The following is a 16,079-nucleotide window of genomic DNA, read 5'->3' as shown; positions in this document are numbered from 1 at the left end:
AATAGGGCTCAGTATGGCAAAATCTTGGCAGTGGGGCCCCCATTTTGAATGTACTCAAGGAAGTAAATTACTGCTGTTCACTGGATCTTTTTAAGTGGAAGAGGGGGCTGACAGTGAGGTAAATGAGGGTCAACATAAAAGAAATATCCATTACACACATTTCTCTCTAACTAATGTAGAATCTAGCTGTTGTTTTCAGTTGAGTATTTCGTGTTACGTCAATGCTTTACATATAGAAATGGTTGTTCAACACCACAAAGGTTCTCATCTCTTCTGTTAGCCTGTTAAAGCTTGGAGTTAAACCCACTTAGAGGTGCTGCTAAAAGAAAATGAAAAGCCTCAGTAATGGGAGGGGGGAAGATACATAAAGTGGATTACCAGAATATTTTAATTATTTTATCTGACTTTGAATTTACTGTAAGTTCCAAGAGGATTTAATGTGCTTTAAAAAAAATTGGATCTTTATCTTTAACACATGAAATAATGGGTGTTAAAATAATTATTCTCTTCTGGCATGTCATTGAAAAGACTCAGTACCTTCATGATTTTTGATCAGGCTGCCCATCTCACATGCTGAGAGAATGTTTCATTTACCAAAAGGTTTCATTATTTTTCTCATAAAATAATTTTCATTTGTAATATAAATACTTGACAGAAGACTTAATAACAGTGGTTTCTAAAAGTACGTTGTGATTTATAGCCTAGAATCTGGCCAATTAGAATTCTTGCCAATTCTAAGTTTAATTTCTTAGCCAACACTCCTTGGAATCATTCATTTTATTTTCATTGTGGTCTTTTTAAGCTATTTAAAAGCTTTTTACTATTCAAAAAACACACTTCCTAAGTAAGAAGGCCTAAGTAATTCTATCATTGTAAGCAATCTTTTATGATTGCTTTTCTCACAAAGCGTTTCTAAGCATAAACCAAGTTTTATGAAGCTTGAGTCCATAGAGTTGTCTGGTGGGATATAACTCAGAGGACTGCAGTTCATATAAATGTTATAAGTGGGTGCTTAAATGCCTATTGGTGATGATATGGATATTGATGGGGAATGGGTTAAAGGAGGGGAATGAGGTATCAGGGAAATAGTTAGCATTAATAGCACAGATTATTTTAATTAAAAATATATTTAACAAAAACTGATAATTCTATTATTAGGATAGTTATGGAACTTTAAAAAATGGTCAATGTTGTAGTCAAATTTATATACATCCAGACTTCAATTAGCTTCTAATTCCTGTTCGAAATAGGAACTGAGTCAACTCTCTTTTGCAATGAATAAAAAGTCTTTATGCTATTGAGATTAACTGTAGGATAGCCGATATACAGAAAATATGTATTTTTCATTGTAGAAGGGAAAGAGAAAGGAAGATTATGTTGTGCTAGTATTGATACAGATCTATTCACTAATTTTGGCATTATTATAAAATAAAATTTGCCAATCTCATAATGGAATGAAATATGAACAAACATGGTTTGGTTTTTTTTTACTTCCTAGAAAAAAAAAGCTAATGTATCTTTGGAAAAAATAAATCCCATGTTTTTTTAGAGGTGGATAAGCTCCCATTGTTTATAGTTTCTTGTTCATTGTCATCCCTGATTTGTCATCCATCTTTGGGCTAGAATGGGAAACATAAAAATAATCAACGCTTTCCACCACCTGCAGAACATCATCTGAATTTTTACTTCATTTCCTTAACTTCTTGTGTTCCCTGCAGAGGATCCATCTGCTTCACATGCCTTATTTCCCTACATGTGATTACAGCCACTTATACCACCTGAGTTGCATACATAGATGGTATTATAGGGTACCTGGAGACTTAAACAGCCTGACAGAGTGAAATGGAAGCACATAGCCAGTCTAATGTCAGAGACAGGGTAACCTAGAGATGTTCCTCGTAGGTTTATTTTGAGTAAAAGATGCTGGCTAAAAACAGCTAACAAATTAAATCCCGTCTGGGCACCATGATGTATGCAATAACTTTTAAAAATAATCAAAAAAAATATTCCTGCATTATAGACTCATATGCTTAATTTAGAAAAGATATTTGAATATTTTGGGCATATTTACAAATAATTGTTTTAAAGGTACATTTTCTTTTCTTTATACAATGGATATGTTCCTGAAAGGACAGCTAGGTGATGCAGTGGATAGAGTGCCAGACCTGGAGTCAGGAAGACCTGAGTTCAAATGCAGCCTTAGATACCAACTAGCTTTGTCACCCTGGGCAAGTCACTTAACCCTTTTTGCCTCAGTCTCCCCACCTGTAAAATGAGCTGGAGAAGGAAATAATAAATCACTCCAGTATCCCTGCCAAGAAAACCCCCAAAAGGTGTCACAAAGAGTCAGACACAATTGAAATGACTGAATAACAACAAAAATGTTCCTAAAAATTGTGTTTAGAATTAATTTTAGAAAATCAAATCATATTTGAAGGTACTAGGGAAACTTATTTTAAAGTACTCAAATCAGAGTAGCCTATTTTCCATTCCCCATACATGACATTTAACCTCCATTTCTGTGCCTTCCCACAAACTTTCCTCCCACACCTGGGATATTCTGTCTTATCCCTTCCACCTATTAGATTCCCTAGTTTCAGTTAAGGCTTACCTAAAGTTCCATGTCCTGCGTGAAGACTTTTCTGATCCCACAGTTGCTGGTGGCCTCCACACCTTCCTGAAAATTATTTCCATATACTCTGTATATATTTTCTTTGTGTGCATGCTGTTTCTCCTAACAAAATATAATCTGGAAAGCAAGAATTCTTGTGTTTTTCTCTTTGTATATGTCCTCAGCATCGATCAGGGTGCCTGGCACATATTGGATGCTCAGTAAATTTGTTTTAAAAGAAATGAGTGAGTGAAAATGATTCCTTTAGTAAGACAAATAATTCACTTGTAAAGTGGATAAACATCCTTTTTCATATCCAACTTTTATAAAGTTAGGTATTCATTGCTCAGGTTTTGTTATAGTGAAGTCCATTTATGTTTGGCAATATCCAGACTGAGTCCAAGAAACATGAGTCAAGGTGAACCTGTTTGTCTTTTCTTGTCATAATGATCTGCACTATCCTGAGGGAATCTGGCCTATCAAGGGTTAGCTGGGGTAGAAGATTCTGCCTATCCTAGACAGGTCAAGAGAAATGCAGGACCAGGCAGGTTCTAGAGAGCTAAGAATAGAGAGAATATTACTCTATGGATGCTCTCTCATCAGTTTGTTTTCCACAGGTCATAACATTGTCAGAATCCCATAGTAGAAGGAAATAGAGTGTGCAGTGTTAGGGGGCCAGGCATTTTCTCAAGAGCCATGGAGATCAAGCAAGGAATTGGCAGAGAAAGAGAGAAGAGAGGTTCATGAAGAAAGGGAGATCCAGGGTCTGACATTCAATAAGGCCAGAAACAATTGAAACTGACAGGTTTTTTTGAAAAGTTTGAAAGTTTTATGAGAACACATCAAACTGACTGGCTAGATCTCAGAATAACTCATTGCTCTGATTTTGCTAATACTCTTTTCAAGTACTAGAGTTTGGAGCCAACTTCATTAACTCCTGTCCCCTTTAACCTTCTGAACACATTTAAGCTATGGATAATTCCTTTTTGCTTTCTTGCCCCAGGGGAAGTAACAGAGTTTCTGCATATGTTCTCACCAGGCTAGACTGTAAGCTTTTTGAGGGCAGGAAATGCATTTCATTCATCTTTATCTCCATCTACCATACTGAGTGCCTAGCACAGTCACTTTCATATGACGGGAGCTCAATGAAGAATTATTGAATTAATTTAGTATCTTAAAGGACTCATCAAATGGTCCCTTGGGACTCCTGTCTGCTTTATCCACAACAATTCCTGGTCAGAGTTCTTGCCATGCAAGGATCTTGACTTATTGAAAAACAGACTAACCAAAGGGTCCTACATATGTTGAGTCTTTAGTGCCCTCAGAGGTGGGAGTCAGAGGGTCCTCAGAAGTTCCAGAGATGCTAGCCTCAATGAAGCAAGGATAAGAGATCTCAAAGACTAGAGTTGATTACTGAGGACATGAAATTTTCTGTGTCATTTTCCACCTTTGTCCCAAAGGTCCCCTAAAATGCCACATTGTAAGAGGCAAAACAAGAACTTGAGGAAAACAAAACACAGCAGTGCACTTTTTACGTGTGTGATTTCCAGATGAGATAGATGCTTAAATTAGAACACTTCTGTACTCATAAAGAATGTATAGATTTTATATGACATAGTAATTGAAAGAATATGTCAAATTTACTTGTTTACCAAATTCTTTCCAATGAATATTAAAATAAAAGATGTCAGAATTATTTCCATGCATTTTACATGATGTGTATACATGTACATGTAAGTCTCATACTTTAAATGTCTTTTTACTATATAATCCCACTATGATCATAAGGATAAAGAATTAAAGACCTTATTTTTTTTTATTTTGTGATAAGAGAAAAGGAAAACCTATCCCACATTCCCCTTTCCTTCTTCTGAATACAAGATACTCTCATAACTGTTAATCACACTTGCCACCCTAAGATTTCATGGCACCCAAAGTGTCACTGAAATAGGATAGAAGCACATATTAGAAATCAAATACAACATACATACAGAGTAAGTGGTTTTTATACCTACAAAATAGGGTATATATATATTCTATTTTATATGGATATTCAAATGCCATTGAACAGGTCTTAAGGACCCAGAAGACTGCTGTGAATGTGTATTAAAAATAATTGAGCAAACTTGGGTAAATCTTATCTAATCCGTGTGGTACAGTAGAAAGAATACTGCCTTTGCTGTCAGAGGCCCTGGTTCAAATCTTGCATCTGGCAACTACTAACTACCTGTGTGACCTTGGGCAAGGTTTCACCTCCCTGGATCTCAGTTTCCTCTTCTATAAAATATCGAGGTTACACTAGATGACCTCTGAGGTCTCTTCCAACTCTAGATCTATATTATTCCTACATGGTGCAAAGAATTGACAGTAGGACCAAGAGTCGGGAAGATCTGAGTTTGAAATTTGCCCCAGGCACTTACTGGATGTATGACCCTAGGAAAATCATTATCCCTATTTGTAAAATGGAAAAAATAATAGCAATTAACACCCAAGGTTGTTGTGAAGATAAAATGACGTATTTGTAGAGTACTTTGCAAGCCTTAAAGTGTAATATAAATTCTGGCAATCTATTACTAGAAGCAAAGAATTTTGCACAAAGAGGAAAATTATAGATATTTACACATTGTTGTTCATTCTTCATTTTCAAAAAGGACCAATGACATCATGGGGTGATGCCTCAACCCATGCATGAAGTGATTTAAGTGAAGCAGAGTTGCACAAAGTAGTCAGCCTCACTCTCTCTTCCAGTCATTCAAGTCTACTGGCAAGACACACCTTATAAAGAAAGTATAAAGAAAGTTAGTTTCCTGATTCAATAACAATGTGTGTATATGATGATGCTAAGAAGACTTCATCTCAACTTTATTGATGAATTATTTTTGTTAACATTCTGGTTTTGGGTGATTTCAGTAAACTCCTTGAGGTAGAACTACGAGGAAATCACAAGTTTTTTAATGTGATTTTGCTTGCTTAAATTGAAAAATTTAATTACACATAATTGTATGTTATTAAATATATAATGGAAAAAATATTTATGACCCTTCAAGGGAGCTATTTGTTTATTATGTCACCATATGATGTAGCAGGGAAAAAATATTTTGACCAAAACTACTAAGACAGAAGGAAGAGTCTATGAATCAAAAATCTGCAATGTCACTCAGAGGATAGAAAATTGTGGTCTGGAAGCTATTTCTAACAGGAAGGAAATACAGTTGGCCTATGTAAGTTAATGGAACTTTAATTCACCTAAAGGCAAACCTCAGTGTTAGAGCATAAATGGCAATTCGATTACTGTCAGAATTCTGTCAGAAGATAAGAGGACAGAGTTAAGTAACACAGCGGCTGGTTTCTTTATATGGCTGGGAAGCCAAGGGTAACTCAAGTTGAATTGAGAGAAGATGCAAGATACCATCAGAAATAGTACGTAAATGGTGGTATTAATAGAACTGATGCTAATAAGGGGTTGTCTTTGTTTCCTTAGGGACTCAGAAGTTTTGCACAAAGAACCAGATAGGCCTTTATAAAGGCATGCTTAACTCATATTAGAGGAGGGTCCCAGGGTGAAATGAAAACCCTACAGTCAGGGGGAAAGAAAGGAGAGGAAATTGAGGCAAAGGATTTCTCTCAGTCTTAGTCACAAATAGGAGGGGATACAACTGTATGTCAATTGCTAAGGAGGCTTGCTACACCAATAGAGTCAGTCCACAGGGCTTTGGCTCTGAAGGTCTTCAGACTATGACTGGAAGAAAGAGTGGGAGGTGGTCAGTAATGACTATTCAGATAGGCTACCTGAGGACTTGGCACACCTAGCTAGACAAAGCTTTCCATCTTTCCTTCAGATCATAGATCGACATAGAGCTAGGGGAAATGTCAAAAGACATCTCATTTCACCACCATCACCACCCACCGTACATAGTTTTACACTTGAAGAAACTGAGGTCCAGAAAACTAGGTAATTTGCCCTAGGTCATATAGGGAGTAAGGTCTTTAGTCAACTAGGCGCAATGAATAAAGCATTGGACCTGGAGTCAGAAAAATCTAGTTCAGATTTGGCTTCAGAGTCTTATGTTAGCAATGTGACCCTTGGCAAGTCATTTAACCTGTTTGCCTCAGTTTTGTCATCTGTAAAATGGAAGTAATAGCATTTAGGGCTGTTGGGAGGATCAAATGAAATAATAACTCTAAAGGACTTAGCACAGTGTGGTACATAGTAAGCGCTATATAAATGTAAGCTGGTAGTAGTAGTGTAGTAACTTCTAGAGGTCACATAGAGGTCACATTTGAATCTGGGTCCTCTGACTCAAAAGCAGAGCTCTTTCTCCTATCCACGCTTTCTCTTCCTAGTCATTGCTTCAGATGTTTCAGTTCTTGTCACTTCTACAACAGGACAATTCATCCCTTCGTATACTGGTTATGACTTTTTATGGAGATGAGGAATTTTCATATATATATATATATATATATATGTATGTATATATGTGTGTCTGTATGTGTGTATTTTATATATATATGTATGTGTGTGTGTGTGTGTGTGTGTATACACACACACATACATACACCTTATATGTATAAGTGTATGGTATTATGAATACTAAGGGCCAGTAAATATTTGGTCCCTGTTTCTGACTTCACAAGTAGGGAACAGCTTTATACAGGTTAATATAAATAGGATAATGTAGCTTAATAAAAAATCCTGCAGGGAGTAATTTCCAAAGAGTCTGACTTAAAATATGCTTAAATAGGGATATGGAGTTAAGAAAGCAGCTAGGGAAAAGGTAAGTATATAGCAGCAGTCAGTGTTTGGCAGTGTCCATAGCACTGTTCTGTCACCAAGGCCCCAGGTTGCTTCAAAGACAACAAAGTTAATATGGAATGATTTTCTATTATTTTCATATATTTTTCTCTGGTAAATATTTCTTCCTCATTTTGTGTATTAATTAGTATTGCAGGTGTCTGCCAGTTCATTTTTTTCCTTGTTATTTACTTATTGCTTTCTACCACATATGATGACAAGTTTACAAACACCTTATGTTTTACTTATGAACAAGAGTATTATGTCTTTAATTTAGGAAATCTGTATATTTGTTTCACCCCAATCATGAAGTGGCTAGGCTCAAACTGTTTATTTTTAGATACCTAAGCTATTGGCATATACTAATACCTGGTAGCAGTGAAACCAAGGAGGTATAATAAAATTCAGAGCTTGGTTTACAAAAGTCAAATAAGAATTATCACAAACCTTTAAGCAAATAAAAGAGTGATGATTATGATATTGCTGCTGCTGCTGCTGCTGGAGTGTAAAACTATTAAGTTTCAAGGAATACTCTCATGCATAATGAATAGTACATATGTATATATGTATGCATGTATGGATGTATATCTTTTACATATATCTAGTAGAGTGTTGGAATGAGAATCAGAAAGTTTTGAGTTCAAATTCTTTCTCAGGTATTTAATATCTATGTGACCATGGGCAAGTCACTTAAATTCTTTTACCCTCAGTTTCTTCATCTGCAATATGGGGATAATAACACCAATCAGTTAATTAAGCATTTCTTAAGCATTAGCCAGGCACTCTGTTAGGTACTGAGGATACATGGATAAAAATGAAAGTTCAAATGCTTAAGGATTTTTGTAACTGAGTAAGCATTTATTAATCACCCACTTTGTGCTAGGTACCATAATAAGTGAAGGAATGTGAAAAGGCAAAAGACAGTCCCTGCCCTCAAGGGGCTCACAGTCTAAAAAATACACACAAACAAGCTACAGACAAGATAAATAGAAAATAATCAGCAGAGGCAGGCATTAAAATTCAGAGAGACTGGGAAAGGCTTCCTGCAGGAGGTAGAATTTTAGCTAGAACTTGAAGGAAGCAAGGAGGTGGAGATGATAATAGAGGGAATTCCAGGAAGGAGAGATAGGAAATGGCTGAAGTCTAGAGGTGGAGTGTCACGTTCAGGGAAGCTCAAGGAAGCCAGTATCACTGGATTGAAGAATAGTTGGTGAAGTAGTAAAAAGACTGGAAAGGTGTGAAGGTGACAGGGTACAAAGAGTTTTGAATTCCAGAAGATTTTCTATTTGATTCTGTAGATGACAGGGAGCAACTAGAGTTTTTTGAGTAAAAGAATGATGTGGTTGGACTGACCCTTCAGAAAAATCACATTGGTGACTGAATAAATGGAGGATGACCAGTTTGTCAAGGGAGATAACATGTAAATGGATTAGTATACACAGAATAAATATGAGATAACTTTTTTTGAGAGGAAGAGCGCTAGCAGCTGGGGGAATCAGCAAACCCTTTCTTTGGAAAGTACTGATTGAGCTGGAGTTCTAAGAAAACAAAAATTCTAAGACACAGGAGTGCTATATTACAGACATTCTAGAGAAAAGCTAGTATAGAGGCATGGATATGAGAGGTGAGCATTATGTGAGGAAGAGCAAAAAGGCAAGTCTGTTTGTACTATAGTGTTGGAAGGAGAAAAATATATAACAAGGCTAGAAATCGAGGTTGGTGGCAGGTTTGAAGGACTTTGAAGTCCAGACAGAGGAGTATCTATCAGATCATAAAGGCTGTAGGGAGTATATTGGAAGATGTTGAGTGATATGGTCAGACCTGCACTTTAAGGACAGATGTTTATAATTTTTTTTATTTTTGTCCAGGACGTTATACCCATTATACTATGTTATAGAAGTGTTTGTTTTATCTCACAAATTAAAAATAAATACATTTTAAAAAAAGAAATTCCTAAAAATTGCTGTCATATGAATAAGGAGCAGGGTGTGGGCAAAGAGTCACATTTTGGCTTTATATAGGGGGAAAAAAAACTCCCTAACAGTTAGAGCTACCTAAAAGTAGGTAGTCTGGCTAAGTATTCAAATAAAAGCTGCATGACCATTTGTCAGGGATCAGATCAAATTATCTCCTAACACTTGTGACTACACATGAGGCAAAGTTGTTCAGTAGCTAGAAAGCTGCCCTCGAAGCCAAGAAGACCTAGGTTCTAGTTTTGCCTCTGTTACATACTGACCTTGAACAAGTCCATTAATTTCTCACTGTTCTAGACAACTCTCTAAGACTCTAGGTTATGGAGAAGTTGCCAGATTGTTTTGGTTCATGAAGTTTCCCATATGAGAGTTCCTTATCACAGGTACAGTCTCTCTCTCTATCCCCATAGGATCACAGATCTAAGACCTAGAAGGGACCATGAAGGTCTTCTAGCACATCCCCCTCATTTTTGCAGATGAGGAAATTGCTAGGCCCAGAGATGTTAAATGACTAATTCTGGAATACAGAGTAAGAAACATTAATGGCAAGATTGGAACCCAGTTCCCCTTATTCTGGACTCAGTGCTTTTCCAGATATATCAGGATGTTGTAGAAGAAATTATTTTTAAGGTACAGGTTGGACTACATGGCATCTGAGGTTTCAAACTCAAATTCCTTGATTCTTTGAAAATTCAGTAATGAATTCAGAAATCACCAAAGGTCAAATTATGCACCTAAATCTTGACCTCTAGTGACACTATGTACTTGAATGTACTCTTCCAGAACCTACCAGTCACTTAAAAATCTTTGATTTTATCTCATTTGTACTCTGCAGGTTTACTTCAACCACATTTTCAGTTTCTTCATCTACAATATGGGGATAATAACACCAATCAGTTAATTAAGCATTTCTTAAGCATTAGCCAGGCACTCTGTTAGGTACTGAGGATACAAGGATAAAAATGAAAGTTCAAATGCTTAAGGATTTTTGTAACTGAGTAAGCATTTATTAATTACCCACTTTGTGCTAGGTACCATAATAAGTGAAGGAATGTGAAAAGACAATAGGAATTCATAGCTAGCAACTTACTCTTTTACAGCAGGTTCTATTGATAACAGGGAAATGCCCTAGGGCTCCAGAGTCCAGGTACCCAGTAGAGATTAAACTAGTACACACTGGGCTAAAGCCACACCCATTACACATTTAATCATTGGCTGAAGGAGTGTCAAAGAGGTAGAGAGGTACCTAAGGCACTAACAAATGAACTTGTACCAATAGACTTATGGACAACTCACGACTTATTGCTTCCTAGTTCCAAGGCTTTTTCCCTCACTGATATGCTTAGCTCCAAATACTTGTGATTTTGTAAGCTCCTAATTGATCTTCAACCTCCCACTGCTTCCCACTTCCAACTGCCTTTTCCTCTGTGTCTTCTCAATCACAAGTAGGACTACCCCTTCAAGGCAAAAGAAATTCCCTTTAGAGCCTAAGGGTACATCTCTCCCACGACACACTGGTGTCTCTCTGTTTAATGGCCTCCCCAGTGTTGACAGCAGAAGGATTTTATAAGGAACCCTAGTAATAGCCTTTAATATGACATATATTGTATTCTCACAGTGCATATTATATGTGCTTTGCACATGAGATACTCTTCCTTTGTTCAGTGAACAAATGAATGAGGTCAATCTTAAGTATGTCTAGGTTAACAAGGGCTAGAAGCCTAGCCTTAATTTACTCCATTTTTAAGTTTTGCTCTAGATAGTCTGTTGAGCCAACCCAGGTCAGAGATTATGCAGCATCCCATCTGTGAACTATAAGATAAATTTATGCTCCTTAGAAACACATTGTCAGTCTGAGTTACATATGCTTTAGCAGCCAAATGTTTAAACAGCTTCTTGGCATTGGTCTCACAAAAGCTTGTTTCCTTTGCATTATACTGGATAATTGTTTTTTCTTAGACAGTATAAAACAAAGATCTTTGTGCTGCCAACCCATCAAATTTCATTAAGTTCTATACATTGTTCTGGAATCGTTTTATATAGTGTTAATCACAGTTCAGAAGCAGAACCCATTTTAAAGTAGATTGAAGAATCTTTGAGGACAGTTCAAGAAACAAGCTGAAAAATATTATATGACTGATTTATATCGGCATGTGTTTGTCGAGATAAAAATTATCAAATATATATGTACATATATTCACATTGCATATATTACATATAACATATATACACATATGTAATATGTAACATATAAATGAAGAGAGAGGAGGGGGAGTCCAATAGGGCATAATGGATTGAGATCTGGCCTTGGAACTTCTTATACCTGCTAACTGTGTGACCCTGGGTAAATCATTCATCCTCTCACTGCTCTAGGCACTTAAAGTCTCAAGACCTTAAGACACAGATAAAAGTGCCAACATTCATTGGTAGATGGACTTTCCTTACCTGGGAGTTAGCATAAATCTGGTCCAGTGGTTGAAAACTTTGAATATTAGACTAAGAAATCTTAACAGTAGTCATCAGGAAACAAATAAAGATTCTATTAAATTATTGGAAGTGGCCTGGCACAGTGCTGGACCACATAGAATAACATCCCATAATATTGGGGTCAAGCTAAAGTTTCCATCCCAAAATGTGTTATGCTTTTAGACGAATGGCAATAGGATGAGAAAGTGTTGTCATTTTTACTTAGCAGATATCATAAAGTTTGCGCTGGATCATCATTTAATGACAGAACTTACACCCTAATGGGAAAATGACAAATAAGAAAGAGCAATGTTAAATTTCTCTTTTTTACCCAACATAGTTCATTTCTCTCAAATTCATGTGGAATAGTGGATTTATCCCTTGTTATATTCAGTGTGATGCTGATGATTTATTTGATGAATTAAAGAAAAAATGATGGAGCTATCCCAATTCATACTTTGATGCTTTGACATTTCAAACCATCCATTATTTCATCCATAAGTGTATTCACTCCATCAATGCTGACTGCCACCTTTCTATGCCTTAATAGACAGTCTTCATGAGTTGTGGCTAAAATATTTTTAAAAAATCCACCAGGTCATAGTAACCTTCTGGAGAGAAGTCGTGTATGTAGGTTCATGCTTGGATGACAGGCACACAGTATGTCACGTGACTCCTCTATCTACCCAAGCTTGCTTTCTGCTGGTCCAGTCTTCAAACCCAAAGTCATCTTCTTTCCACAAGGAAGCATTATATTAGGATTTTAATGGAAGATTCTGATTCATAAGCACTTAGAGTTTGACTAAAAAAGTAAGGCCCAATGCAAATATTCAGCATAAAGAAAATTAAAAGAAAAAAGTAGTGAGAGATCCTTTTTTTGTCAATTCTTGGACTTATTTCTTTTAACAAACTGCCAGAAAATTAAAAGCAAAAGCAAATGACTATGTAACCTGCAAAGTTAGATCCCCAGCACTTATCAAAGCATAATATGATAGATGGTTACAGGTAATAATAATACAGGTAAATAACAAAAACATCTTCTGGTAGAAACTGACTATATCAGGTTGATTATTCCCCAGATTACTCAAATGCTTTTATCTGTCTAAAAATCCATTTTTCTAATACATCTTTCCTTGGAGATTCAGAATTTTGCATCAGCAGAAACATGCCTTATTGGTATTTTTGTCTAGAGAGGATGGCCCAAAGGTAAGAGAAACGGAGAAACGGAGATGCTAGATTTGGGAAGTGAAACTAGAGAAGTTAAATGACTTGGGCAAGGTCTTACAGCTGATTAGAGGAATCCAACCCAGGTTGTCTGATATCTAATTAGTGTTCTTTGCATAATATCACACTGGAGGATAGCTTGATTAAGAAGTTCATTTGGGAAATAATAATGACAAATCATCTGACAAAGAGGCAGGGATTCTTCCTCCAAGGTAGACGTCCTTAAAATGAATCTCTGGAAGTAAAGTCTGCTTCTTCAAGCTGGAGCATCCACTGGGTCAATGGTTATTCAAGTTTATTCTTTTGAGCACAGGTCTCTATTATTATTCTCTTCTACCTAAATGAATTGGTTTTTAAGGTCTGACTTATTTATTCTTGTACTTTCTCCCCCATTAATCTTCCTTCCCCTGACTAATTCACTCTTTGCGGTTTCATTCTCTTAAAAAGAATTGCAGGAGGGTGGTGCAGTGGATAGAGCATGGGCCCTGGAGTCAGGAGGACCTGAGTTCAAATCCAGCCTCAGACACTTGACACTAGTTGTATGATCCTGGGCAAGTCACTTAACCCCCATTGCTTCACCAAAAGAAAAAAAAATTGCAGTGATCATCCTAGCCCCACATACATATGTGTGTGTATACATATATATAATTTTATTCATATTGTATTTGATTAAGTTATAATTATATAATTATAACTATATGTATTATAACTTTGGTTAAGTTATTATGTATATGCATGTATGTGTGTGTGTGTGTGTGTATGATGTATTTCCTTTGCAGGATATTAATTTTTCATATCTGAGGGATTTTTTTTAGGTTACTTCTGCTTTAAAGAGAAGTATGACCTGACATTCAGAGGCTTTGCTGTAGCACTTTCTTATTTCTGCACACAGGAAACTCATGTCATTCCCTTGCTCCTAGCATGCCATCCCTCCCCCTACATGTCTTCCTAAAGCACTTCTTCATAGCTTTTAGGTATGACTTTAAGCCCGACTCATCTGTGAAATATTGCTTGAGTATTTTAGTACAATACACTCCCTTCTCGTCTAAATTCATATCATGCTGACTATAGCACCTCATATGAAACGGGCACCTTCCTCAATTGTAGCTTCATGAAAAAATGCACCACAGATTTGGAACTGGAAGGGATGGTAGAGAATCCAATGCTCTCATTTGTCCTAAGAAAACAGGTCCAAAAAATGGCTAAATGACTTGCTGAAAGCCACACAGATAGCAAATGCAAAATCTGGGACTCATCCCAGGACCCCCGCATTCAAAGCCAATGTTCTTTACCTGTCGACAAAAATGTCTGCTTCTTAAGGGATGAGACCCTGTTATATATGTCTTTATATCCCACCCTCATTAGTACTAAGTACAATACCTTGCCCATGGTATACACTCAACAAATATTTATTTGATGAATTAAATTTGTTCATGAATTTATTGAATGAAAGCAAGTCGATCATAGGGGAGATTATCCTGATAATGTGGAGAACAAAACCCCTTTCTGCCTAAATTACTTGAAACTGCCTACTCTTTACTGCGTGTATGTGTTTGGATAGTCATCTCCCTCCCTTTTCTGTAGACATCCAACGGAAAAGTAGGAAGGTTTGGTTGTCTGATTCTTGCTAGCCTAACCTAAGCTAACACAGCTACTCCAACCAGCTAATCTTTTTCTTCTGACATTTGAGGAATTACATGAATTCTAATAACCCATTGTCTTTGTCATTCTCTGCCCCCACAGAAGATAAAGTGTGGTCAACTGTAAATCATGACTTGCAGAAGCAGACTCCTGTGGTTGGCTATGGCCCAGAAAAATACTCGGTGGTACAGCTCAATTACAGTGCCTCCATGGATCAAATCACGGCCATCACCAGCAGCGCAGAGTATTGTGAGCAGTTCGTCTCCTATTCCTGCAGGATGTCAAGGTTGTTGAACACCCCAGGTAGGCTGAGAAGGGAATGTCACTTTTAATTACTCTCTCAGCTGGTGGCTGGAATTACGTACACAATTCAACAGGTGCAGGTACGTAGGTCACCCTTCCAGAGGCTGGGCTTAGATGAGCAGGAAGCAGTAAATGAATGAAATTAAACCTCTCAGTTATTTCCAGGGAATTAGACAAAGAATACATGATTCTTGATTTGATGGGCTTGCATTGTTCATAGATTTATTTTCTTGTGTTTTATTCTTTTGTGAGGCTTTTTTGTTTGGAGAAGGGCCTTTGGCAAAAGTTATGTTGGGCTTAATATAAACTTAGAGGTAAGTTAGTTGAACCTGGTAAAGTTTTGCTTCCTTTAATGTAAAAGAAAAAGGCTTTTAATTCTGAGTCTACTAGTGTTCTTTGCCTCTGGAAATTTATCATTACCTATTCCCCCTCTGATGTATTAGCATGTATCCCATCACCAGAGCTGTCACTAGGAATTCTAGGGGCTAGGGCAGATTCACTTAGGGGAAGAGGTCATCTAAGATATAAGAAGGCCTCACCTCACTTTGCCTGACAAATCCCCTATGAATGGGTCAACAGGTCCAGCAGGAGTTTGATCTATTTATAGTGAAGAGAACAGTCTGCTTTGATTCCATCCAGTTGTACTTAGACATGGCATAGCACCTCCAACAGAGGAACCAGCCTATACCCATGGCTGATGACTCCAACTTGCTGGAGAAAATTAGTAGTGGAATGAGGCAACTAGCCTGAGGCATGGTGGTAAGGGGAAGGCAGGCCCTAGGTGGCATGATGGAGATAAGACTCTTGGCATGATGGACTGTGGCCAGACAGAGGAATAGGGATGGTCATGCATAGTTTCAGAGGTACTGGGAAATTATGAAACATGGAATTAACAGGCCAGAAAAGTGTGTTCTGTTTCTCCCTCAGATGTTAGTAAGCTGCCACAAAGTCCCAGTCGTCTACACTAATTACAATTTTGGCCATCCTACTGATGTATTTTGTATATATTGGTTAAATGTCTGTGGTGTCCTTGTTTGGGAACAAGTGATGTCTTTCTTCCAGGAGATAC

At 37.1% G+C, this 16,079-nt stretch overlaps 1 protein-coding gene across 1 annotated transcript in view; it reads left to right on the top strand.

The window, feature by feature from the left end:
* Positions 1 to 16,079, top strand: part of CNTNAP2 (contactin associated protein 2) — a 1,976,042-nt gene that overhangs the window by 1,129,970 nt on the left and 829,993 nt on the right. Inside the window, exon 12 of the mRNA XM_078153085.1 lies at positions 14,810 to 15,010. Within this exon, the coding sequence (XP_078009211.1) occupies positions 14,810 to 15,010 (201 nt within the window). The remainder of the gene's footprint in view (positions 1 to 14,809; positions 15,011 to 16,079) is intronic.

The sequence above is a fragment of the Phascolarctos cinereus genome, unplaced genomic scaffold, assembly GCF_003287225.1.
Source record: "Phascolarctos cinereus isolate Bilbo 61053 unplaced genomic scaffold, phaCin_HiC Scaffold_1;HRSCAF=81, whole genome shotgun sequence".
Classification (NCBI taxonomy): Eukaryota; Metazoa; Chordata; class Mammalia; order Diprotodontia; family Phascolarctidae; genus Phascolarctos; species Phascolarctos cinereus.
The sequence above is the reverse complement of the archived record's forward strand: the minus strand, read 5'-3'. Positions and strand labels throughout refer to the sequence as shown.